Source organism: Dipodomys spectabilis, unplaced genomic scaffold, assembly GCF_019054845.1.
Source record: "Dipodomys spectabilis isolate Male_0828 unplaced genomic scaffold, ASM1905484v1 ptg000024l, whole genome shotgun sequence".
In the NCBI taxonomy this organism is placed as follows: Eukaryota; Metazoa; Chordata; class Mammalia; order Rodentia; family Heteromyidae; genus Dipodomys; species Dipodomys spectabilis.
This window is the reverse complement of record NW_024870701.1, coordinates 25636815-25663316: the sequence shown is the minus strand read 5'-3', so window position 1 is coordinate 25663316 and position 26502 is coordinate 25636815. Positions and strand designations below refer to the sequence as shown.

The window sequence follows — 26502 nt, the reverse complement described above, 5'->3', positions numbered from 1 at the left end:
GTGTGTGTGTGTATTCTAGATGCTAGTCCTTTCTCTACTGTGTATAAATATGTGTTTTGCAAATACTTTCTTTTCTGTAACTTATATCTTCATCCTCCTATGATGGTCCTTCCCAGGCAAAAGTTTAATTTTGATAAAGTTCAACTTAACATCTCAATGCTGATATCTACTGATGTTCTTTTTAAAATTCGTTTTGAAGTCTTCTGGCTCTTGGTAATGACAAATGTTTGATTACAACAGGACATTTTCTTTTGCTGGGTTCTAGTGACTCACATCTGTAATCCTACCTACTGAGGAAGCTAAGGTCAGAGGATTACAGTTTTAAGCTAGCCAGGGTATGAAAGTACACGAGATTCTTCTCTAATTAATCACCAAAAACACAAACACTTTAGCTGTGGCTCAACTGGTAGAGAACCAGCCTTGACTAGAAAAACTAAGAAACCGAGCCCAAGCTCTGAGTTTAAGCCCCAGTACCAGGACATGCACACATGCACACTTACTCGCCCAGAACATTTTTGTAATATGAGAATTTAATTTAAATCTTTGGCTTATTTGTTTGTGTTTGTTTATACGAGAGTTCTAGAGATGGAACCTAGGCCTTGTGTTTTGTTTTCTAAACTAGTGCTCTACCACTGAGCTAAACTTCTATTTCAACTGGCATTTGTGATACTTCTCTGGCAGAGGCAAGTGGGAGAGGGCTCAGCTTCTCTCTGCCAATTATGGGGAGAAGCCCATGTCCCAGGGCCACCCTCTGATACGACAGGAGTGCTCACATGACTGCCAGGAGGACATGAGTTTCAGAGCCCATGGAACCCTGCAGTGGTCTTCTGGTCCCCTTACCACTAGGCAATGGTGCTATTCTCTTGATATCACCCCAGCAAGGAGGGGAGGGGTACCTCAATACTGCAGAGCAGGGAGCCTTTTTTGTCTTCTTGTTGTTGTTGATCCAGTGTCTCATTATATAGCCCAACCCAACCTCAGTCATGATCTTGTGGCTTTGGTCTTTTGAGTGCTGGGATCACAGGCAAGGACTACTGCATCTGGTCACCAGCTGGCAGTGCTGAAAGTCACAGCTTCCTACTTAGGCTCTTTAACAGTACTTTTGGGGAGTGGGATTGGGGTGCCCCATTCTAGACTAGGGGGAATAGGAGCCAGGCTTCTGTTTGGTCTTGCCTAGGCTGAGGGGTAAGGCCATAACCTTTTCTGAGGTGTTTGGCTGGGCAGAGCAGTTACTGTCTGACAGTTTTCTGTGTTGCTGGCTTGTCCTTTTCCTGACCCTCTGTCTGGAGAGAGCAGACTTTTTACTGGAAATTCTTTGCATCCATGGGTATTTCTGAGCTCCTCTTTTCTGAAGCATCGAGTATGAGATATACAGGGCCACAGAACAGCTAAGTCACCACCACCTGATTTGTCAGGTCCTAAGAGTTAGTTTGCTATCTTCCCTCTACCTTCCAGAGTCTTCCGGTAAATCACGTGAAATGTCCAGGCTGTGTAATGGTACTTGGCAGAAGGAGCATAGAAAAGATATGTGCTCCATTTTCCAAGAAGTGGAAGGACATGTCTATATCGTTACCATACAGCCTCAAGTCTAGCTTGTCTCCTCATTTTACAGAAGACAAACTGAGGCTGGTGTGTCCCACCCATGGTCAAGATGTAAGTCAGAGGCATATCTCAAGCTGGCACCCTGTCTCTACCCACTAACAGCATGGTACCCTCACGCCTGTGTATCTGATTCCCCTATCACACCAGCCCTGCAGCAACCTGTATTCAAATGCCACCTTTGCCACGGATCTCTTTCTCAGAGACTCTAGGTCTTGAGAGGGGGAGATCAGGCTACCTGGCTCATGATATATCAAGCAGCCACCCAATTAGTGGTGGAATAAAGATAGTCATCGGTATAGTTTAGTGAATATTGTATCTGTTTCTGTATATAAAAGACCATCATTGGCACTGGGACATGATAAATTATATGGAACTCTAGGCTTTCACACACAGTGAGACAAAAGGAGGATTCTCTTAGGAGAAGAACACAAAGGTGTAATGCCCATGCACATCTGATCAGATTAAAATAATATTTATCCAAATGAACTCCAGGGAATGGAAACAGGAGTATTTTTCTTTGTTGCTGTTTTTGTTTTCTTTTTTTTTTTTCTTGCTTGTTCGCTAATCTGTCTTTGGGAGGATAAGGGTGAACAAATGCAGCAATGGTACTCACTGGACACCATGTAGAAAATGAACTACACAACTTGTGGGTGGAGATGGGAGGGGAAGACTAGAGGAGAGCAAGGGAAGGAATGATATTATCCAAAAAGAAATGTACTCTTTACCTGACTAACATACTATAACCCCTCTGTACATCACCTTTATAACAACAATAAAAAAAACTTTTTAAAAAAGACAATCATTGGTATAATTTAGTGAATGTTGCATTTGTTCCTTTAAATATACTGGGGCTAGAGACACACAAGGCCAGGGACACAGAACTTTTTTTCTGAAAATGCAAACATTGGGCAGCAATAGAGGCTGCTGTGTCTGGCTGTTTGTGTGTGTGGAGGGGGGGTGGTAATTAAGAGGGATGAAGTACACATGACAAGTCACCTAGGACAGGACAGGTGGCACATGGTGTCATATCCTAGGATTCTTAGCACTGTAGCCAGGTGGCTTCCCTCCTTCCACTCTTGCCTTTTTATGCACAGGAGCTGATCTCCCCTGACCATCCCCACCGAGCCTGGTGATGGCTTGCTGATTGGATCAACAAACATGCAAGCAAGAAAATGGAGTGACAGAGGAAATACCTCTTGTGAGACTGAGGGTATTGAGCTCAAAAAAGATTTGTCAGGGTGGGTTTCCTGGGAAGACACTGAATAGCCAGGGGCAAGGGTGCCAAACCAGCCCAGCAGCTAGAGTCAGAGAAGATGGTTTGGGGTGAGGAACGCTGATGGCTCAGGTGGTACAGCTCCTGGCCAACAAGTGTGAGGCCCTGAGTTTGAACCCCTATGCTACAAAAAGAAAAGAAAAGAAAAGAGAAAACAAAAGAAAGAAAAGAGGAAGGAAGACTTCTTCCCCCATGAAGCTGTCCAGCTATGTTCTGAGATGTCTTTGGAAGCAATGAGCACCCCATTACCAGAGATGTCTGATAGCTTAGGCACACGGGGGTTCCTAGTGATACTTTGGTGGAAACTGGAACAGGTGACCTCAGAGATTTGATGATGTCAACTTCTGCTTCTTATGAAGGAGAGAGGGGAAAAGGCCAGCCCCCATCTCTGGTGAGCTTAAACTAGAGAGTGTCACATGAGTGTCATTCTAGCCAGTCACTAAAGAGCTCTGGTTCCCCTGGCATCAAGCAGTATAGTGCTTCTCAGCATCCTTATGGTTGCCTGAGGTCATTCACACACGTTCTGGGTAACAAAGACAAGCAGGAGGGTTGTGTGTTTCACCTGGGAGTGGAAACCCTAATGCAAGATCTGCAAATTCTCTTCTCTTTGCCAGAGTGACTAGTAAACAATGGCAACTTCTCTATCAAGCTGGGTCCCAATGGGCTGTTCCAGTCCATCCTGCCTGATATGGGGTAGTGACTTAATCAGTACATATGAGAAAAATGGAAGCTACACTAAGTACAGGGTTGCATGGCACTTCCTACATCTCAGTCCAGCACACAAACAGACACCAGCATTCACCATGTTCACCCAACATGGACCATCTACTCTAGCTCATCTAGTGCTCGTGTGTTCCTAACCAGTGCTCATAATTGTCATCCTAATATCTCAACAGTCAAATTTTCACCACAATTTTCTCTTCACCTTCTCTCCACCCTTCTATTTAATGAAATTCCTGACCTATTCCCAAAGGCCTGGATCAAGTCTCATGTCCTGCCCCAGAGACCATGGAACCACTGTTTGGAATATCTGAAAATCCTGTGGTCAGGACTCCTGTTTGGGGACCTCTTGTGTATGTCTTTATCCTGTTCTGTGTTGACAAACCTCTACTCTATAAACAGGTGATGATCCAGAAGTTGCTAGCTCATAATATGCCTGCTGAGTTCATTTTTTGAGCTCATAATATTGATGGAGTAGAGTGCAATGCTATGAATATACACATGATATTCTTACTTAAAAATTCTCTTACAGCCAGGTGCCAGTGGCTCATGCCTGTAATCCTAGTTACTCAGGAGGCTGAGATCTGAGGATCATAGTTCAAAGCCAGCCTGGTCAGGAAAGTCCATGAGACTCTTATCTCCCATAAGCCACCAGAAAACCAGAAAATGGCGCCGTGGCTCAAGTGGTAGAGCTGAAGAGCTGAGGGACAGCGCCCAGGCCGAGTTCAAGCTCCAGGACCAGGAAAAAAAAAAAAATTCCCTTACAAGCCATGTACTGGTGGTTCATGTTGACAATTCTAGCTTCTCAGGAGGCTGAATGTAAGAATTGTAGTTCAAAGCCAGCCCAGGCAGAAAAGTATGTGAGACTTTTCAACTAACGAGCAAAAGCCAAAAGTGGAGCTGTGACTGGCAACATGCCAGCCTTGAGCAAACAAACAAAACAAAAACAAACAGAAAAACAACCAGGGGAAGTACCCAGGTCCTGAGTTCAAGCCAAGGACTGGTGCACACAAAAATGTTTTACTAAGATATCGAAGCTATTAATGATTTTTAAAAAATGGGAACACTCTACATTCCACACTAAATTCTAAAAATGCTGAAGAGCAGCAAGATGACTGGCAAAGGGCTGCTGCTACCCTTTGCTGGGGTCATCTGCCCATGAAGTTCTCCTCCTCTTCCTCCCCCTGCCACCCTCGCATCAGTCACCATTGGCACAGATAGCCTGATCTGCAGGTTGGCACAGGTCTGGGGGAGTGGAGGAACAGTGAGGAATCAGGACAAGCCAGACCTGTCGCAGCATCTTACGTTATAGAAGAGTTATATGCCACACTGTCACTCCTGGGTCTGTATTTGTTTCTCTTAGCCATTGGGACAAAGTTCCAATGATAGAGCACACTACATCAATCCTTCCAGAGAAGGCAGATCGCAGGTCAGCATCCAGCACTCAACATCACTTCTCATACTCCCCCATCTTTCCCAGGGTTTCCAGTGAGCCCATCTGATAAGGAGGCATGCCAATCAGGTTCCCAATCAGGTTTCCTCCCATTGCTCAACAGCACGCACAACAGGCCAATAAGTCCTTCAGGTAGGAAATCCTTCTCCAGGTCTAATCAGATGCTATGGTAGTGTTGCATATTTATTTCCTTTCTTTGGCACTTATATGCAGATAGAGAAGTGCTGCTTGCCCTTTACCCCATACAACCTTTCTTGACTTCCAAATCCCTGGGCAGCACCTGGACAGGTTTTCTGTATGCCTGCTGTATCCTCAGCATGGTTCATGCACTGACCACACCACACTGAAAGGCTAGAAACCATCACAACGTCCTGACAGATGGTCCAGGGATGCACAGGGCTCGTGGAAAGAGAAGTCAGGATTGCAAACAATCTCAAATGCAGGCAAATCTCATTTTCTGGTGGTGACCTGGGGTTCTTCCAGTCTCTCTGTAACCCACTTTTCCTGTTCTGGGCTCTTGGGGTCCTCTTCCTCCTACCTCATGAGATTTGACCCATTCTACGTTGCTCCTACTTTGTGCCCCTGAAGGGGCTGGGAGAAGGCAATTTTTTCCCCTTACACTAGTTGCAGCAAAAAGAGAGTAAGATACAAAGCTACCTGTGCTACACCCAGGCCTGGGTATGATCTGTGGCCTGCTATACACAACTTCTTGAAGTAAGGACCTCCAGAAGGTAGGACCTCAGAATCTTCTGCCACCCTCAACCTTCCTGGGCACACAGAGCCAAGGCAGAGCCCTCAGGGCAGCACCAGACAAGCTGCCACTCCCATCCTGACTTGGCCTCAGTTTCTCCTTGAAATGTATCCTTCTGTGTGGATGAATGTGGGTTAGTGGAGCAACTCAGTGCAATCTCACATGGTGGCTAGCCACTGAGTGTGAGCAAGGCCCCATGGAGAGCCAGCTCCAGCTCCCACCTTAGCTCTGCACATGGGCTGAAAGCAAGGCAGGTATGTGCACAGAGAACTGTGACATGAGTGTGGGGGTTGGTGGCAAGTTGCTGGGTATGTTCCTTGGGACAGTGGGATGTCTCTAAGGGCTAGTTCTGTGCTCTGGTCATGCCGAAGTTCTTTTTAAGGATGGCTGGGCCAGAAGACCCCATCAGAGCCACACCCATCAGTGCGTTCCTAAATGGGCAGCTACCTGGGTGCCCTCTATCTGAGGCTCCTGCAGAGCAGGTGTGGGCAGGGCAATGCATGGGCCAGCCACAAGGGGCTTTCCTGGGGCAGTGTTACACAAGGGCTGCTGACAAGCTCTGATCCTTGCCCAGAGGACACAAGGAGATGGCTGCTCCATGAGGGAATAAGGTTTCAGAGATGAGGCCCAGGGTAGGTGTTCGCACTGGCAGGAGCACAAATATGGATGGGTAGGAGCTACCATGAGCCATGGGCAAAGGCAACACCTTAGAAGGGGCAGGGTATTGTGAAGGACAAAAATTTGGCCAACACTGCAGGAACTGTATCATCAGCCAGCCCTAAATAGCCACCAGAGAGAAACAAAATTTCATCTTGTTCATGCAGCCTATGGCTTATTCCTAACAACCTTAGTCTTTGATGCTTAAAACCCAAGCCTTTTACCATTGAACCAAGGCTCTCCCAACCACAGCAGACCTCATTTAAATCTAGGCTGCCAGATTTCCTGCTTCCTCATGCAGTGGATGGGGTACAGCAGTCAGGTCCATACCTCTGCCTCTTATCAGGAGGTATGGCTCTGCCACCTCCTGTGTAGCTCAACCAGCTTCTGACCTCTGGCTTGCTCTGTGACATATACACTCGCTGTCTGTGCTGGGTATCTCTATACACCTGAGTCCTGTCCTTCTAAATAAGTGTGAGACCCTGGAAAGCAAGGCCTTAGTGTCAGGTTCTCTTAGAGCTTTGTACCAGGACTCTGCTAATACTGCCACTGGGTGGGTCTCCAAGAAATCCTGCCCGTAAATGCCCTGAACTCCTCTGCCTTGGCTCTGAGCATCTTCCCAAAGCACAGGGTATGTCCCAGCTAGACATAAGCAAGCTGTAGGACTTCCCCAAACTCCAAACACAGCCACCACAGGAACTGCCTAGGACCAGATGGTGCCTCACGGCAGTGAAAATGGTATTGACAGTGGTCCCAGGACTGTAGAAGGCCCCACCCAAGAAGCCTCCATCTCTGGATATATCAGAAAAGTGACCCTCATCTCCTACCTAGAGTTCTGCCCTCTGGCTCAACTCTACCTGCCATGAAAGGACCTCCATCTGGTCAGCTCAGAAGGGAGATAATGCAGTAGCCAGGTCACCAAAGGTCTCCCACTGTGCAGCCACATGGCTGCCAACAGAATCCCATTCAAGAATCTTATCAAGATTTCCTGTGTCAGCAACAATGAAACACACATTCAAATCTTGTAATGAGAGAAAACCATCCAAGACAGCTTTCCACCCCCGCCCCCTACCACCATGGAGCAAAGTGAAAGACCCAGACCCCAAGCCAACAAGCTGCTTCCCTCAGGACAACCTAGAGAAGGATTCATCCAATCAGTACAAGGGACTGAAGTAGTGGGCAGGGTCATGTGTTTCCCAGCAGCTATGGGACCAGGGGCTATGGAGTCTGGGCTGAGGCCGAGGCTGGGTAAGTGGTCTTCTGAGCTTTTAATGCATAGACTCTGAAATGCATGGATGAGGATCAGTGGGCCAGCTGGACCACTGGAAGATGGGGGCCCACAGGTCACTACGCAGGTCTGGAAAAGCAGCTGCCTCACTTCCCTCCACTCCACACATCCCACTGGGGATCCTTCACAGGACCTTACAGGCCATATAGAAGGCTCCTGGCTTAGCTGGTGCACTGGGAAGATGGACAGACCTCTGGTGTCCTCCTACAGCTGCCCCCATCCCTCCCTCTGAAGATCTGGAGGGAAGTGTTCCCCTTCCCCCCAGTACCCCAGTAGCATCAAAATCCAGAGTCTCGGTGTTTAGGGCGGGGGTGGTCCATCAATGTGAGCTCATGAACCTCCAATTCAGTCACCTGGCTTCCTGGGTAAAATATTCTACCATCATGAGGGTATGTTTCAAAGCATCTCTCCATTGCCTCTCAGTGCACACCTGGATTATTTCCAGGTGTTTGCTATTACATTTATTACTACTAGAAAGACTGAAGAATAAGTATGTTTGAGGCAGGGTACTTCACTGCAGCCAAAGAGATACAGACAACACCCTGCTGTCTCTTCCATCTCCCTAATTGTCCCACATCCCCACCTCTCAGAAGCCACAGAGACCCTAGGGACCAGGCCAGCCTAGGGACCCAGAGAAGCAAGACCCCCGATGACACCCACCCCCTACACAACAAGCACAGAGCTGGTCCCTTACCTGCTGTGGGGGAGCTCGTCCTCGGGGGAAGGAGCAGCTGGTGTCTAGCTGCTTGCTGCAATCCGCTGTCCACTGCAGGGCAGAAAGGAAGAAAGGTCAGTGATGGCAGGACACACAGGCACAGCCTCACTCTGCCCAGCTCCCAGATGCCCCCTGCACCTCTGCAGCAGGGCCAGAAGAAAATCCTGACAAGGTATTTTCAATGGCAAATCCATCCCTACTATCAGGTCTAAGTACAGTTATATTCTGAAGCCAGCCACACGTGGTGCCAAGATCCTCAGATGTGTAGATGACCAAGCACTAGCTCTGATCACTTGACCTGGTTCTGTCCATCCACATGGGTGTGGCTGGAGCTGGAGGAGACACAAATGTATGTCTCTGCTTGGCTTGTTATGTCCAGTTACAGGTGACAGATATGGCCTCAGGATGAGCTCCAAACTGGCTGCCAGTTGCCAGGCTGAAGTCTATTGAGCTGGAAGGGCTAGTCTATTCCCAAGTATGATCTGATGAGTACTGATACTAGAGTCCCTAAAGTCTGCTGTATAGAGATTCTAGGTCTCACTCTCTACCTATTGATCTAGATTGAGAGGTTGTGGCCTGGGGACCAGTACTTTTGAGGAAAGTTAAGAGAGCTACTGACTCCCATGCAATCTCTCAGGCTTCATTCTATCATCTATGAAGTGGGGACACCATGCCAGACAGTGCTGTGAAGTAGAGATGAAGGCTCTCTATAAGAAGCGCTGTACAGCCACAACAACACAGTGGGAGCGTGGCAACTCCTCAGTCAAGTGTTGGCAGCCTTGTGGTGGTGTCTGTACTGTCTTGTAGTGCGATAGCCTGGAATGCTGCTAAATACGACCTTCACTCCTGTGATAGACACATACACATGAGATGCAGAGGGGTTCGGCTCTGTTTGACACCTCAAGTCAAAGCTGTTTGAGTGTGATGGTTCCAGGACAATACTGTCCTGGTTTTCTAAAATCTTGGTCCAGAACACCCGCCTGACAGTGAGTCAAGGGCATGCGCTCTGGATGGAAAGGCCTTATGATGTTGTGAAGGCTGGGTTCCAGTGTTCCACAGTTGCTCTAGTTTATACTTTCCTCAAAAACACTGGTCCTCAGGTCCTAGTCTCTCAGTTGCTCTAACAAAATAAAATGAGATCCACAGATAGGAGTCAGGGCTTGACTTTACATTTCCTATTAGCCAGGTTGTGTGTGTGTGTGTGTGTGTGTGTGTGTGTGTGTGTGTGTGTGTGTGTGTGTGTGTGTGTGTGCGTGTGGTGTATGCATGTGCACGCATGCACATGTGCTAGTCCTGGGGTTTAAATTCAGGGTTTGGATGCTGTCTCTGAGCTATTTTTGCTCAGGATAGCACTCTACTACTTGAGCCACAGCTCCATTTCTGGCTTTTTGGTGGTTAAAGATAAAAGTCTCATGGGCTTTCCTGCCTTGGGCTAGCTGAGAGTCATGATCCTCAGCTCTCAGCCTAGAGTAGCTAGTATTACAGACATGAGCCACCACAGCATGGCATTAGTAGTCAGATCTTTAAGAACAGGTAAATTATGTTAAATAATATGCCACACATAGCCCAATTATCCAAAATATTACCACTTCAATAGTGTTGATAAAAGTGAATTTTATTTATATTTCTGTCAGTTTTGGGGCTTGAACTCAGGACCTGGTGCGATCCCTGAGCCTCACTGTGCTCAAGACTAGCACTCTAGGGGCTGGGAAGATGGCTCAGTGGTAGAGCGCTTGCCTTGCATGCCTGAGGCCCTGGGTTCAATTCCTCAGCACCACATAAGCAAAATGAAAAAAGCCGGAAGTGGCGCTGTGGCTCAAGTGGTAGAGCGCTAGCCTTGAGCTGAAGAGCTGAGGGACAGAGTTCAGGCCCCATGACCGGACCCAAAAAAAGAAAAAAAGACTAGCACTCTACCATTTGAGCTACAGCACCATTTCCAGTTTTTGAGTAGTTAAGTGGAGATAAGAATCTCATGGACTCTTTTCTGCTAGATCTTGCTTTGAACCACAATCCTCAGATCTCAGCCTCCTGAGTAACTAGGCTTACAGAGTAAGCCACTAGTGCCTAGAAAAAGTGAAAAATTTTTATAGTTTAATTTCCATACTAGGTACTGAAATCCATTCTGCATACATCTGAGATAAGATGAGTCCCACTTTAAGTACTTCAGAGCCACATATGGTCAGAGGCTCCTCTATTGGGAGATGGCAAAGATGGTAGATCCATTCCATGTCCATTCTGCTCCATATTGTAGAAGTGCTGGCCTTCCCAGGCTCCTGGACCAGCTAGCTTCTGGCTAGACTTGGCCAGGAGACCAGAAGAAGGAAGGAGCCAGTGTACTTTCCCCCTCCCTTTTTCCCCTCTATCTTTCTCCTTTCCCATTTTCCCCACCTTCCTTTCCCCCCCTCCACCTACTCCTCCTCTTCCTCTTCCTCCTCCTTCTCCTCTTCTTTTTCTCCTCCTCCTTTCTTCTTCCACTTTTCTGCCTCTCTCCATACCCTTCTTTTTTTCTTTCTGTTTCCTACTCTTTACATTAACCAGTAACAACCTGGTCTCCTTCAAGGCTCTAGCCCTCAGCAGATACAAGTTACACTGACACCACATTAAGATATGATAATGGCTAACTATAGGTGCTAATTTATTTCCGTTAGCCTCTTAGCTCTTTTATCATCTGGGTAAATAATTCCCTAGATTAGATTTCTGCTTGTGGAGAATTGTAATCTCAAAATATCTCTCCCAGAACATTTTATTAATTGAAAAATAAGAAATCCATCAGTCAACACTTTAACTAAATGAGAGAGGTTAACAATACCAGTAGTAAAACATATCCACACTGTACGCTGAGCATGCACATCACTTTTGAAATATTTGCTCCAAATACTCAACCTTAATGTAATTACAAGAAATGCCATACAACCCAAATCAATGAATATTGTCCAAAATCAGTGAGCAGTGCTCAGACCAAGAAAGCATCACAGATCTAGGGCCGAGTAAGGAGAGATGACAAATGTAAATTTGGACCTTGGAACAGAGAAAGGGAAATTAATAATAAGTTGGTAAACTCTGAGTGAAAGTCTCCAGTTAACAGCTAGTTTCCTTGTTCTGATCACTGTTCCAAGGTTATGTAAGATGCCTGTATTAGGGGAAGCTGTGTGACAGTAAATTCGGAATGATTTCTGTACCTTGGTTATAAGCCTAAAATAATTGCAAAACAAAAAGTAATGTGCACACATATGTACATATGTACATTTGCACCATGTAATTTGGTCTGACCTAAATATAATTACAATGTATATACATGTGTGTATGTTTATGTATATGTTTAAACTACTGTACAAACAATCCCTCTGTTGTATATTGGTATGGTTTCTTGTCCCCTGGATGAATAAGGTAACTACTACTGCTGTTTCTTCCCTTCCCAGTGTCCCAGAGATTTCAATCACAGCTGATGTGGCATCCCATACAGCTGTGAGTCAGGGGTGGTCACAGCTCCTCCTGGGGCTGGTGTGGCCCCTGGCAGGGTGGGACCTACCACAAGAGACAAACCTGCATAGAGAGGATGGTGCAGCCTACATGTTTGCAGGCAGACTTGCTCTGCTTGGAGAAGTGTCCCAGAGTGCCAAGCTCCATGCAGAGGGCTTGCTTATCAGTGGTCAATTTAGATTCATACATGTCCACCAAAAGTCCTGGTCTCCTTCTGTGTGCCTCCCCCACCAAGAAAGAAGAGGTCCCCCAGCAGCCATGCAGGGAAAACAGAGGATGTGTGGTGGGAGGGGAGGTCATGGTCTCCACAGGGGCTGTGAGGGGAGGGACATGGGTAAGCCATGGTCCCCTGACAGGAGCCATCCAGACAGGTGAAGAGGAGGAAGGGATGCTGGATAGCCATGGACAGGGACTGGAGCTTCTGGCAAGGAGCAGTTAGACAGGCAGAACTTGCTCATGTATGGTTTCTTAGTAGCAGTGGGAGAGGTACAGGGATGGGAACAGAGAGAGATACGGAGTGTGGACCAGACAAGCAGCAGGAAGTGGGATAGTCTGTGGAGTACAGTGATGGAGCCCACAGGAAACCAGAGGGACCCATCAAGGCTGGACACAAGCATCACCCCCAGTAGAGGCAGAGGCTGACAGGGTGGCTTTCTTGACATCTAGGGAGGCACCAAGGAAGAATGGTCACCCTTGTCACCCCAAGCTCTATCCTCTAGACTTGAGGGGCTCCTACCACCCAGCAGCCCCAAAGCATCATCCTCTCCAGGTCACCCACCTGAGTGACTTCCACAAAGGACCCGCATTTTAGCCCCTGTCCTCAGAGCCCAAGCTTGGGAGCTCTCTCGTCCCTTCCAACCTCTTCCCATCTTGGCAGGGTTCTTCCCTCAGCATCTCCTTCCTTCTCATCCTCTGTCTCCCTTTGTTGCCTCTGAGTCACCTCTCTGAAATACCCAGACAGACCTTCCCAAACCATTTCTAAATGGTTCTAGAGTAGGACAGGGTTGTAGACAACGTGTCTGAACCCTCACACACAGGTCACACCAGCTTGCAGCTTGGGGCTTCCTGACAATGCATTCCCTTAAGGAGGTAAAGGTGGTGTCTTGAAAACCTCATTGATGGAGGCAGGACACATGGGAAACCTTTGTATATAAGAACAATGCATATGAAACTCACTAAAATAGTTTTAGGGCTTCATCTAGAGCCATCATAATTTATATCTTAACTGAAAAATCTGGAATAAATACTACACAGGATTAAGATCTGATAAAGCCAGGCACCGGTGGCTCACGCCTGTAATCCTAGCTACTCAGGGGGTTGGGATCTGAGGATCGTGGTTCAAAGCCAGCCCAGGCAGGAAAGTCCTTAAGGCTTTTATCTACAACAAACTACTCAGAAAACCAGAATTGGTGCTGTGGCTCAAGTGGTAGAGCTCTTGCCTTGAGCTGAAGAGCTGAGAGACAGCACCCAAGCCCAGAGTTCAAGCCCCACAACCGACCAAAAAAAAAAAAAAAGATCTGATAAATATAGATGTATAGACATGGATTCTGTACTTGAAATGAATGTTTGAAATGTATTTCTCTATCTATAAATCTATCTGTCTGTCTATCTATCTATCTATCTATCTATCTATCTATCTATCTATCTATCTATCTATCTATCTATCTATGGCTAGAAAGGGGTTTGCAATCAGGCCTGGGCACTGTCCAATAGCTCTATCACTCAAGCTGGTGCTCTACCACTTAAGCCACAGCTCCTTTTCCTGCTTTTTGCTGGTTAACTGGAAATAACAGTCTCATGGAGTTTTCTGTTTGGGCTGGGTTGGAACTATGATTCTCAGATCTCAGCCTCCTGAGTGGCTAGGATTACAGGTGTGAGCCACCAGCACCTGGCTCCATATGTTGTAAATATTTCAAAACAAAGCAATGAAGAAGATGGGTTAGTGATGCATCTCAGGGTAGGAAGGGATTTTGAGCAGATGTGGGAAGGATAGGGGAGAGCATGAAGCATAGAACTGGAGGAAAAGAGAGGAGGCTGAAACTCAGAGGGGAAGAGGCTGATGATGCTAAAGTTGAACTGGACTCATTTTTACAGTGTTTGAAGTCCCGCCAGGAAGTGGCCCTATCAGATATCAAAAACTGTGACCAAAGCAGATGGTGAATCAGTACAGGAACAGCAAAACAAATCAGCTGAGAAAAACATACCTTACACATATTAATGTACAAATGGGAACTTAATATAGAATAAGGATTGCAATAGCCACATGGAATTCAGACAACCCATGGGCCATTAAAGCAAAAATCCCTCTAGATGTCTACCTTGTACTGACCCTGGGGGAAAAATGCATTCCAATTAACATCTAAGATACAAGCTCAAACTACATCAACACTTAAAACTTCCAGGCATGCAACAAAAGAAATAGCTAAGAATAAAAGACAAAGGAGAGGCTACTTGGCAACATGGATAAGCAAAGATTAATCACCAGATGATATTTCAAGGCTCCACTTAAATGAGGGCCTATTCTAAGCCTGTTACACTGACAGTTCTTTTTAGGGTCTTTTAGATGCTCTACCTTTGCCCATCTGGCAAACACAGACACTGTCAAGTAACTTGTCCAGGGTTACACAACAAGAAAGTGGCAGAATAAACAAAAGGAATAAGTAGATCCAGGAAAAATGATTGATAACAAATACGATGCATGGTATTGAATTCCTCCAAGCAGAGTTTTTGAAAGCACTATTGGTAAGATTTAATGCTACTGGCAAGATTTAAATATCTAAATCTTAAATAAAATTTAATAGTTTAAGATTGCAGGCCCCAGTGGATGGGTGCTGTGGCTCACACCTGTAATCCTCCTCAGGAGGCTGAGATCTGAGGATCACAGCTCAAGCCAACCCAGACAGGAAAGTCCTTGAGACTCTTATCTCCAATAAACTACTCAGAAAAAGCTGGAAGTGGTACTATGGCTCAAGTGGTACAGCACTAGCCTTGAGCACAGAGAGGCTCAGGGACAGAGCCCAGGCCCTGGGTTCAAGCCCCATCACTGGCAAAAAATAAGAAAAAGATTGCAGGCCTGGTCCAAGTTGGCGAATCCAGTGATTGGGAGGCTATTGGATACTAAGGACTCTGGCCTAATGAATGGATTAATTCTCTGATAGGTTCATAATATGATGGCATTACTTATTTATTTTGTGCCAGTCTTATGCCAGGCTTGAACTCATTGTACTATCTCTGAGCCTTTTTGCTCAAGGTTAGTGCTCTACCACTTGAGCCATACCTCTACTTCTGGCTTATTGGTGGTTAATTAGAGATAAGAGTCTCATAGGCTTTCCTGCCTAGTTGGCTTCAAACTACGATCTTCAGATCTCAGTTTCCCAAGTAGCTAAGATTACAGGTGTGAGCTCATGGCTCTTGGATTGATGGCATTATTGCAAGCTGGAGTCTAACTGGAGAAAGTAGGTCACTAGAAAAGGTATACTTTGTCCCTAGCTCCTTCCTGTCTCTGTCTCCCTGCTTTGTGGCTGCTATGGGAGCTCTCCTCTGCGATACTCTGACTCACATAGGTCCAGAAACATGGAGCCAATCAACCTCAAACAGAAGCCTATGAAACCACAAGACTAGTGAATCTCTCTCCCTCTGAACTCTTTATGTCAAATATTTTGTCAAAGCCACAAAAAGTGAACATCATAGTTATTAATAATCTTTTAGTGGAACCTTGGTGAAATATAAGGTCTATAAATTAAATAATAGCAGGATATCAATGCTTAATTCCTATGTTACAGTTATATAAGATTTTATTATTATTAAGTAAGACATTATCCTTCTTAGGAAACACATGCTGAAGTGTTCAGGGTGAAAGGTTATCATGTATGCAACTTATTCCCAGATTTTATTGGTAATACTTGAACTTGTATACCATGCAAATGTATGCATATAGTTCTTATGTAATTAAAAAAACCTAAACAACACAAAAGTATATAATGATACTTCCCATGCTCCCAGAAACTCAATTTCTGGTAAGCCTTTCATGGCTGGTCCACCACTGAGCCCCTGTGAGCCATGACACAGGAAAAATGGAATCGAGGGTAGAGAAGATGCAGAAGTCAGACAGAAAAGGGATGAGCGAATGGTGAGTGGGTACCCAGCATGGAAGGAGAAACATGAAGGAAAAGAGAAAGAAAAACATAGTAGAGAAGACAGCATACTAATGTGAAAGCTTTCCTGCCCTCACGTATATCTGCTCTGTTATTTCTCTTTTAAAGAGCACTTTGTGACTTAGACAAAACCTAGGACTTTCACATGGCCGACAGCACCAAAAGGGCTGTAGGAAGCAATCTTAATCCTCCCACATTCTACCCTTCTAAGAGACAGCAGCAAGAGACAGCTGGCCTCAGAGAAAAGCGACAGCTGGGTCCCATGTGGGGACTTAACCCAAGCACCTATCTGAGTCACATTGGGGCTCATAAAAATGCCAGTGTCCAGGACAGGCTTCTCTCCATTCAGCTGGATCTCAGGGGAGATATCAGTGTTTCTGGTATCAAGCATCAATGGTTCTGTTTAATCAGTTGTATATTGCTCTAAAGTTTCCTGATCATTCTCCAGATCGCTCCATGACATCAGAAGTGTCAAACATTCCTCATCATAACCCTCTATTCTATTCCATACAAGGTTAATGCCAAAGAGATTTAGAGTCCTAATTTTCTTTCTAGAAGGAAGAAAAATATGTATGAACCACATAATTCCCTATCACAGCTCATAGCCAGAAGTAGGCAAAGTGAGATGGAGAGGGATGGGGTAAGGTGAAGAGGGGTCCGAGGATCAGCGTGGCACCACCAGGCGGGATGGTTTGGCCATCTTCCATCTCTGTGCTTCAGTTTCCTTCCTTCAGAGTATACTATGGTTCCCTTTCCTTCTAAGGATGGAATAAGGACAATTTTCAGGATAGAAAATTGGGACTTGGAATCATTAGAGAAAAGAATCCTAGCCAGGCGCTGGTGGCTCATGCCTGTAATCCTAGCTACTCAGGAGGCTGAGATCTGAAGATCGTGGTTCCAAGCCAGCCCAGGCAGGAAAGTCTGTGAGACTCTTATCTCCAGTTCACCACCAGAAAATCAGAAATGGCATTGTGGCTCAACTGGGAGAGCGTTTGCTTTGAGCTGAAGAGCTCAGGGACAACAGCCAGGCCTCGAGTTCAAGCCCTACAACTGACAAAAAAAAAAAAAAAAAGAGTCCTAAACATAGAAAAAGGGTGATAGGATAATGGACAAGAGCTGGGAAACCACATACATTCTTCTGGCTATCTATTTTTTTGGTTATCTATCTATCTATCTATCTACCTACCTACCTACCTATCTTTTCTCCATCAATTTATCTGTCTGTTGTAGTTTGGGTATAAAGTATCTGAAAGATCATGTGTTGAAGGCTTGGTCTTCAATCAGTGTGACTTTGGGGAAGTGCCTGGATCATGAGCATGAGAACCTGATCAGTGAGTTAGTTCATTGATGAGTTCATAATTGGACAGAAGGTAGTAGAAACTTATTGGAGGAAGGGAATTGCTGGGTGCATGACATTGAAAGGATTGTCCCTAGCCTCTTCCTCTGTTTCTGTCTACTTTCTGGGCATCATAAGGTGAGCCTGTTAGCTCTGCCACAACTCCCTTCCTCCAGCCCTTCTTTCCCCTGCCATCCATGTTTCCTTCCTAGTTGTGACTAGGGCAGGCACTAGGGAACACACTGAACAGTACCATGAGGCATTTTCTCCCTAGGTATCCACAGCCATTTATATCTCAGATGCCAAGTAATGACATCACCAACTGAGAAGTAACATTCTTCTCCACTCCCCCAAGCTTGCTCAGGTTTCCAAGATTCTTAACTATTTTCTTCTCTCAGAAACATCAAAGCACCACCACCACCACCACAGATGACAGACAAATAGGGACATTCTGTGTGTGTGTGTGTGTGTGTGGTGGTTGCTTTCCATTTAAAACAGTCATCTGATTAAATAAAAACAAGCAAAGTGCTTTAGCAGAACTATTTCCCACCAAAGCTGTGTCAATAGAGTTTTTTTGTTTTTTTTTTTTAAAGAAGTGTCTGAAGGAGAAACAACTAATCCCGGCCTAGAATCAAGTTGGCCACAGCTGTCCTTCCTCTGGAGTCTGTGGCCAGATGTGTTTGTGGTCATAGAGAGAGGAGGTAGGACTTGATGGGAGCAGATCTCCCATATAAGAGTGGGCCCGGAATCCTACTAGCCGTCTGCATTCACCCAGAAAACTTCAGTACATGCAGGAAGTTTAAGGTTGTACTCTAATATTACAAGGGTGGTGCTCCCCAACTTCTGCATCATAACAAATACCCTGTTAGAGCCTCTCCAGAGGCCTATACAACCTGATTCTGGGCATCCAAGCATGAGTCCCCTCTCCCAATCCCAGGAGCAGAATGAAAAAGTGCAGAGCAAGGCTGCAGGCATTGCAGTACCTTCTCTACCCTCAGTGAGCTCAGTTGTCCTACAGACAGATGAGAAGTGCCAGCAGATCCCTGGCTTCCAAACTATCCTCCACTCCAATGGTTGCTTTGGACACAGGAATTCTACTATTAGCAATGTTTTTCTCTGGAGTGAAGTTTCACAATTCCTTGGATTCCTCCTCTGGCAATTGCATAGTTCAGCCAGAGGACCCTGGGGGGAGGGGGAGGCTGCTGTTCTACATCACAGAAAAGGCAGGGGGCACAGGCTATCTCCAGGGGAATGTCCACAGAGTCTGCTCCCAGGAACATCAGCTCTGATGCTGCCAGAGTACAATAAGAATGAATTCACCTATTTCCTCTCCCTTTAACCAACTCAACCTGAAGAGATTAATTTCCCCACTCTACCCTGTCTGCTACTGTGGGCAGCACCTGCTTCTCTGTAGCTTCTATACCTCTAGTCCTCCTTTCCAGCATTCCTAACTCATCAGGATAATATCTATTTGCTAAGTAAAACTAAGCCTTTGACCCTGACAGCTTTACCCAAGGTCGCACAGGCAGCCAGAAACACATTTGAAACTAACTCTTGAAAATACCTACTGCCTTAGGATACAGACCCATGTGGTTGGGCATCAGTGGCTCATATTCATAATCCTAGCTACGCAGGAAGCTGAGATCCGAGGACCATAGTTCGAAGCCAGCCCTGACATGAAAGTCCATGAGACTCTTATTTCCCATCAACTACCAAAGAGCCAGAAGTGGAACTATAGCTCAAATGGTAGAGTCTGAGCTTTATGCACATTAAACTCAGGGATAGTGCCCAGGCCCTGAATTCAAGGCCTAGGATGCGTGTGCACATGTGTACCACACAACACACACACACACACACAGAAGCTCATAAAGATCCATGCAAGACATGTTCATACATTACTCAGAGTGACTGCATCCCAGGACACAATCCTGCAAATGAGGCCACCTCCTATCAAAAGCCAGTGCTGCCAGACTGACCCAGAAGGGGTGGGACCTGCATCAGGCTCTGGTCAGAATGCTTCATGTGTCTGAATGTATCGGAATGTGGAGCTGTGGGGAGGGTTTTGAGATATGCGATTCTTCGGCTACCAGTAACTGCTGGCTGCATTGGAAGTCAGAGAAAATGCATACATGATTGATGCATTATGATAAGCTCTGTTCATCTAGAATGTAAGCTTGTGGAGGGGAAGGGACAGTGGCTGAGCACAGGAAAAGTGCTCAATGAATGTGCTTTTCAAAGACTCAGAAGAGTCTGTCTGGGCCTCAGCTGCTCATGTAAGGATGTTATGGGTGGTCTTTAGAGGTCAAAGAGCACACTGCTGATGTGTGGGTATTGGCAGGGGGCATCTTCTTATCTGGATGTCAAAGCCTCTCCTCTAGGATCCTGGGTACTAGGCAGAGTGGGCCATCCACATCTTGGCAGTCTAGGGCCAGGTGACCACACTCTGCTGGAGTTGGGATCCCTGGTATCACATCTTTGATCTCGCCAAGGCCCTGGGTCAGGGCTCACCTGGGAGACGTGAGACTGTGTCCTTTGGCTCTCACCATCGCCCTCTGTCTTGTCGGTCAGCAGCCCCTGCACCTGGTACTCCAGCACGTAGCTGTCGATGAAGCGCTCTAGCTCCTCGATCTCCTGGGAGCGGCTGCTCCCTGCCTCTGAGGAGGCCGACGCTGCTGAGGAGTTCTCCATTCCTCTGGCTCAGGGGCGTGGGTGGGCTGGGGAGAGAGAGGACAGACAGGCTCCATAAGACACTGCTGGAGGCCAAGATGAAATATTCTCACCTCTGGCATGGTCAACCAATTGTCAGACAGGTCAGTGGTCTACAGGCTGATCTTTAGCCTAAGAATATGCTGGGTTCTCACCATGCACAGAGAGAGACTAAGGCTAGAGAATGCAGGTGATCTGCCTAACTAGCTAGCCTGGTTCCTCATCCTCAAAGGTTGCTGGTGAAGGGGAAAGAGAACAGCTCAATGCTGCAAGTACTCCTGCAAGCCATCATGGTGGTAATAACTTGCTATACAGTGGTAGAAAGCTAACTCAGGATGCTTCCCTCCCTTTTAGGGTGAGGGATCCCTTCCCTCTACTTTCCAAATCTAGAAATCACTATACTCATGAAACATCGGAGCAGTAGCAATGTCTTAGACACCAAGCAACATGTTCCAGGTCACACAGCAAGGCTCCAAGTGAGTAGTCACAGCCCACCAGTCTTTGACTCCTACCTTCCCATAGCCTACTACAACCTAAAGGATACCTCCCAGTTCTTCCTCAGTGCCACCCCAACAAGCAGTTAATACACTGAGTGCTCTGTGTGTGTGTGTGTGTGTGTGTGTGCACTCCCCTACTAAGTGCAGGTTCAGGAAGGCAGTCTTGAGCAGGTTCAATGCCTGACGCTGGACAGATAGCCTGAGCTGAATGGGAACCATAAGGCTGATGTCCAGAGAGGACTGAAAAGGAGCCACCTGCGAAGACAGTCAGAATCGAGGGCCACGCCCATTAATCCTCAAAGACTTCAGGTCTTATCCAGGGCTCCCTGGCACACCTGACAGGTACATCCCAGAACGGACAGGAACTGGAAGGAAGTTGTTTTCAGAGGGATTGAAGGATTCCAGATTCTGGCCGTAATCCAGGCTCCCAGAGCATCTGGCCCACTCTGCTGGGCTCTCTCAGGTACAACCCAGGAACTTGTGTTTGCCTCCACAGACATCCCTGATTTCCAGCCCTGCCCCTATTCCCTGTTAGGTGATGGATGGGGAGGAATAACAACAACAAAAACCACAGCAGGAGCAGGAAAAGTGCTGAGGCTGCACTTCTCTGTGAGGAGTGAGGCTGGGGGGTGGGGGGGGGGGGGAGAGACAAATGAGCACATGATGGGAAGGTCCCCGGTGCAGGAGGACCACGGGGCCCTTTGCCTATGAATAGAGCACAGGGCTTGGGGAAAGGGAAAGCCACACTGTCCTCCTGTGGCTGCACCTGTGTGTTAAAGGCCTGTGCTGCCAGGAGCCATGTCAGCCATTCCCCCCTGGAGCAGCTGCCACTATAGCCCTGGGTGCCTGGGCGCCTATTTTTATAGCCAGAAATGAAAATCACACTTGTTCCCTGATGGAAAGGCACCATTCCTCACACTGCTGGCCCCTCCTTCCACCAGCCCCAACATCCACCCGCTTCCTGCAGGCCAGCCTCCTTAGAAAGCTAGCACAAAGCACAGGGCACAGGGCGTTAGGTCCCAGTGTCTGTCTCTTCTCTACCCGCTGGTGCTGCCTGGCTCTGAGCCCAGAGGCTCACAGTGCTCTTGGGGCAGCAGATCTGGAGGAAAAGGTAAGGCTTACACTAAGGGGTGCCCCGCTGGCCCAGAGACAATAGCCAGAGCCTCTCAGGCATGTCAGGATCTTTTCCCACCAGCGAGTGACAAATGGCATTAGGAGCTACAAATTTAGCCAATCCTTTTAAGAACAGCCAGGTATTAGGGGCAGTACCTCCCCCTCCAATCCCCAGGGGTGACTTGGGATGACCTGCAAACCAGAAGCAGTGTCTTCTTGGCTGCCTGCCAGCCTCTGCCCTGCTGGAGGCAGCCTGACCTCCTGCGTTTTCCCTTCAACCTCTCAGCATTGAGTGAGCCAACCCAGCCCGGCACCCTGCTGAATCTCCCACAGAAGCTGGGATGATTCAAGGTCTACTTGTTCCTGGCTTGGATTTTGGCTTTGGGTTGCAGCTAGGGGCTTAGTTTCCTTGGATCCTAGGCCAACTGCAAGTGATCTGGGGGTGACATAGAAGGCTTGCTTGGTGTTCCTGAGATTAGCAGCCTTAGGGACCCCACATTTGCTCCCCCCACCCCAGCTGAGTAGCCATCGTGCATCTAGGTAACACCTGAACTATTCTCTCCCCTCCCTGGCCGGTCCTCCTTACTCTTCTTTAATTCCACTCATCACACCCACCGGCTTTTTACCTCCCCCAGCCCACCAGCACTTTGCTCCAGCTGGCCCTGTCACACATAACCCTAGCTGTTGTCTGTTATACCCCATTCCCTCTGCCTCCTCTCCCCTTACCGCCTCCCCAGACCTGCACCCAGAGCACACAACTAGGGCTGGAATTCTCCTTCACCAGATGCCAGGCAGCTCCCAGGCAGCCCCCAGACAAGGGACTACCATGCTACCTGCAAAGCCTATGAGAGGAGAAAGGTCAGACTGCCAGGAGAGAAGATGCTCATGGCCACACTGAGAAAGCCATGGGAACACACTGCCTGCCAACTCCCTCCCCCTGTCCAGCCCACACCCCAGCCTCTGCACAGACAGAACACCATCCCCCAGCCCCCCCCCCCCCCCCCCGCCGCAATCTACTTCCACTGGGCTCAGTGCTGGCCTGATGACTCAGCCCCAGCAGTGTTTGTCAGAGACAAGCAGACATCTTTGGAAAGAGGAAAGGAGACATCTGTGACCACAGCCTCTGGTCCCCAACCCCCGGGAAGTGAGAAAGTTCAGAAACAGTACAGTGCTGGTGGTGGGTGACCTTGGAAATGAGCAACATTTATGGTCCCAGAAGTTAAGGTCATCTGTCATCCTCTAAATGCCTGACTAGCCACCACTGTCACCTCCAGTTTAATTCTTTGTTACACATCTGATGGGGTATTTTTCCAATTACAGGTGTTGGGGGACTTCATGGGCTGCACACCAGATGTTGTGTGTCATGATCTAGGTATTAAACAATGTATCACTACATAGAAACATACAATGAAGGTGTAATTACTGTTTCTGAGACTTTTGCTTCACCTGCCCAGTCTGTGTTTCTCTCTGTGAGGCAAGATAAAACAGCTGAAATCCACTGGTCCAGGGTGAGGCTTCCCATATTTCAATGACACAGGGGTCACAGGGCATCTTGTTAAAATGCAGAGTCAGCCAGTACCGGTAGCTCACAACTGTAATCCCAACTACTCAGGAGGCTGAGATCTGAGGATCATGGTTCAAAGCCAGTCTGGGCAGGGAAGTCTGTGAGAGTCTGATCTCCAATTTAACCACCAGAAAACTGGAAGTGGTGCTATGGCTTAAGTGGTAGAGCACTGGCCTTTAGCTAAAGAGCTCAGGGACAGCACTCAGTTCCAGAGTTCAAGTACCATGACCGACCCTCCACCCCCCCAAAAAAAATGCAGAGTCAGATTTCATGGATCAGAGTTGGAGGGCCTGAGACCCCCCCCTCCTTCCCTTCCTTTCCCCCCATTTTTCTCTGTGTCTGTCTCTCCCTGTCTCTGTCTCTCTGTCTTTTTGTTTTGAGACAAAGTCCTCCTGGTATCCTGGCACATGAAATCCTGCCTCAGCCTCCTAATTGCTGAGATTACAGGCATGGCCAGTAAACCTGGTGAATTCTGCATTTCTAACAAGTTCCCAGGTTCATTTGTAGGTTAGAGAGCTATAGCCCAGATCTGGATAATATCGTCAATCCTTTCTTTCTTGTAACTACCTTTTTCCCTTTGTTATTTTCCCCCACCCCTTTCATCCATTGTTCATATACCCCACCTACGGATAATGGTGAATTATCCCAGAAGGAGGAGGAGGGGACCACCCCTCCTTGGCTCACTCAGGATAAGGGCAGAGCTTGCACAGTTGGGACTTGGCCAGGCGGGGCTTTCATCTCCTGGTGGATGCCAGGCACCACTTCCACCTTGGACTTGCAAAGTCAGGCACATCTCAGCATCTGCCTAGAATCCTGCAAGACTGAACCTCAGACTTAGATACATCCAGGTGGCCCGATCGGCACAGGAGGGACTCCTGAGATCCACGCCACATAACCACAAGCTCACATGAACAGCCCAGCCTCTATTCTGTGCAGATGAGGATAACTAGGCGGAGGTGAGTCAGGCTGAGGCTAGTCAGATGCATCTGGTTAGAGACACAGCTTAGATATAGGCCTCTCAACAGCCTGCCATGGTAGATAACCCCACTGAGAATCAGCTTCCCCTCCTGTGACCACTAAGCTCTGTGACTGCACCTACAGTTCAGGGTTATAATCACTAATATCAGGCAGGAATGATGACAGCAGTGACACCCTTGCCATCCCATAGTCCTTATACCTCACTCCGTGAGCCCCATCCCAGGCGGGGCCTAGACCAAGCCCATGGTCCCTTCAGAGCATCATGGAGAAAGCTAATGAAGCCTGGACGTGGACCTTGCTGCTTGGTCCTGGGAGTGGCCCTGGGGTGATTGCAAGCCGGGCAGGATCCCCCTGAGGGAGGGGGATGGGGGAGCATTGGTAAAGGGAAGAGAATGGGGGTGTGTGGCTCCTACTCTCAACAACTACTGCCTCAGAGTCCAGGCCTCTATGAGCAAGTGTTTCTCCTGGAGGAGGAGGAAGACCTGAAGAACAGCTTCCGCTGCAGTGGCTGCACTAGGGACACCAGGAGGGACGGCATCATGGTGAGCTCTGAGGTTGAGCTTCCTGTGTTATTCCTGGATGTCTGCACTTCGGGCCTCACTGGCCGCTGGCACCGATCACCCATCCACTCTCTTGGCATCTTCTCACCCTCCCTTTCACAGTTACCCAACCTCTCTCTGCTCTTGAAATTTTTATGGGGTTTCCTCTTGTCTTGACAAGATGGTAAGGTCCTTGAGGATTTGATCCCCCTACACCTGTCTCCATCCCAGCTCGGCAGGAGCAGACTGGCCTCTAATCTCTCAGCCCTCACTCTCCTACTCCAGAGACTCAGGAGGCTGAGATCGGAGGATCAGTCCTTCTTGAGCCTGCTTCCTCAGCTCTCTAAGCCCGACTCATCAAAGCTAAAGGACGCTGCGGTCCAGCAACCTACTCTGGAACTGGGGCTCACCTCTTCCCTCAGTCTTCTGAAGCCTTCTCAAGACAATTCATCCCGGCTAAGATGTACTAAGTATCTGCCACACACTGTGCCCCGCAGATGCGAGGGGATATGGAAGCCATGGATGAAACAGACAGAGCCATAGGCTCCAGAGTCACTGGCCAGACACGTCCCTGGCTGAAGTCAAGGCACTATGACCATTCCGCGATGCGATTCTGGGTCCCCTGCTGGCTTAGCTTCTTGCAGCTGTGTGGTGTGGGGCAGGCTGACCATGGATGCATCTCAGAGTATCTTGGGGAGAGATAATGTGTGACAAAAATGCTTGGCTCAGCCAGGTATGCAGCAAAAGCATGGATATATTGGTTGTAGTCATCATTAGGTTCACAACCATCCCTGTGTCCCTCTCCTACCTCCCCACTTCTCCAAACCCCACACTCTTATCCTTGGAGCCCCCCTGCAGGCATAATTCCTCTAGGAAGGTCTCCTTGGCCACTCTGGCTACCACTGGTTATTGTGATGATCTCTGAATGCCAGTTGTCTGCAGACCTCAGCCTTCCCTCATTCCATGACCCGTGTGGACATCAGACTGGCTCTCTCCTCAGCCATTTTAGGACACATGGACTCGTGGGGACCATTCTCTCTTCTCTCTGGGCCCTGGGGTAGATGAGTTGGCTCCATCACCAGCTCTCAAAAATGTATCTGGACAGTTGGTTGAGTGAAAACAAACTGAAGGCATGCTGGGCAGGGAGACCATTCGTGTCCTGCCCTGAACCCAGTAATACACCCAGAAGAGGAGTTTGGGTTAAAGCCAGAAAGCTCCTTCAAGTTGGTGGCCCCAGTACCCTGGGCACACTTTCTCAGGTGACACTGTATTTCCAGCATCTCTTTCAGGGTAACCAAAACCCCCAATCAGAGCTCTCCCTCTTGGCAACAGCTTCCTGAACCAGAGCCCAGCTGGAGCCCCGACAGTACAGAGCCACTTGTGAGAAGCTGAGTCAGGGACTTGCAGATCTGTTCACCCTGGTCTTCATCATCAAAACCCTGTGCTGGAAGGTAGAGCTGGTTCACTTTTTACATGCTTATTCTTTTGTGTGTGTGTGTGTGCGCCAGTACTAGGGCTTGAACTCAGGGCCTGGGTGCTGTCCTTTAGCTTTTTTGTTCAAGGCTAGCCTAACTCCACTACTTGAGCCATAACTGCACTTCCAGCTTCGTGGTGGTTAATTGGAAATAAAGAGTTTCATGGGCCTTCCTGTCTGGGCTAGCTTTGAACCTTGACCC

The 26502-nt window shown here is 47.7% G+C and overlaps 1 protein-coding gene across 4 annotated transcripts in view; it reads right to left on the bottom strand.

The window, feature by feature from the left end:
• The window catches only part of Ctif (cap binding complex dependent translation initiation factor), a 230929-nt gene that overhangs the window by 172515 nt on the left and 31912 nt on the right, over positions 1 to 26502 (bottom strand). For all 4 annotated transcript variants that reach the window (XM_042675223.1, XM_042675225.1, XM_042675226.1 and 1 more), the window contains exons 2-3: positions 19938 to 20143; positions 8439 to 8510 (exon numbers count right to left, since the gene is read on the bottom strand). In XM_042675223.1, the coding sequence (XP_042531157.1) occupies positions 8439 to 8510; positions 19938 to 20117 (252 nt within the window). In that variant the 5' untranslated portion in view covers positions 20118 to 20143. The remainder of the gene's footprint in view (positions 1 to 8438; positions 8511 to 19937; positions 20144 to 26502) is intronic.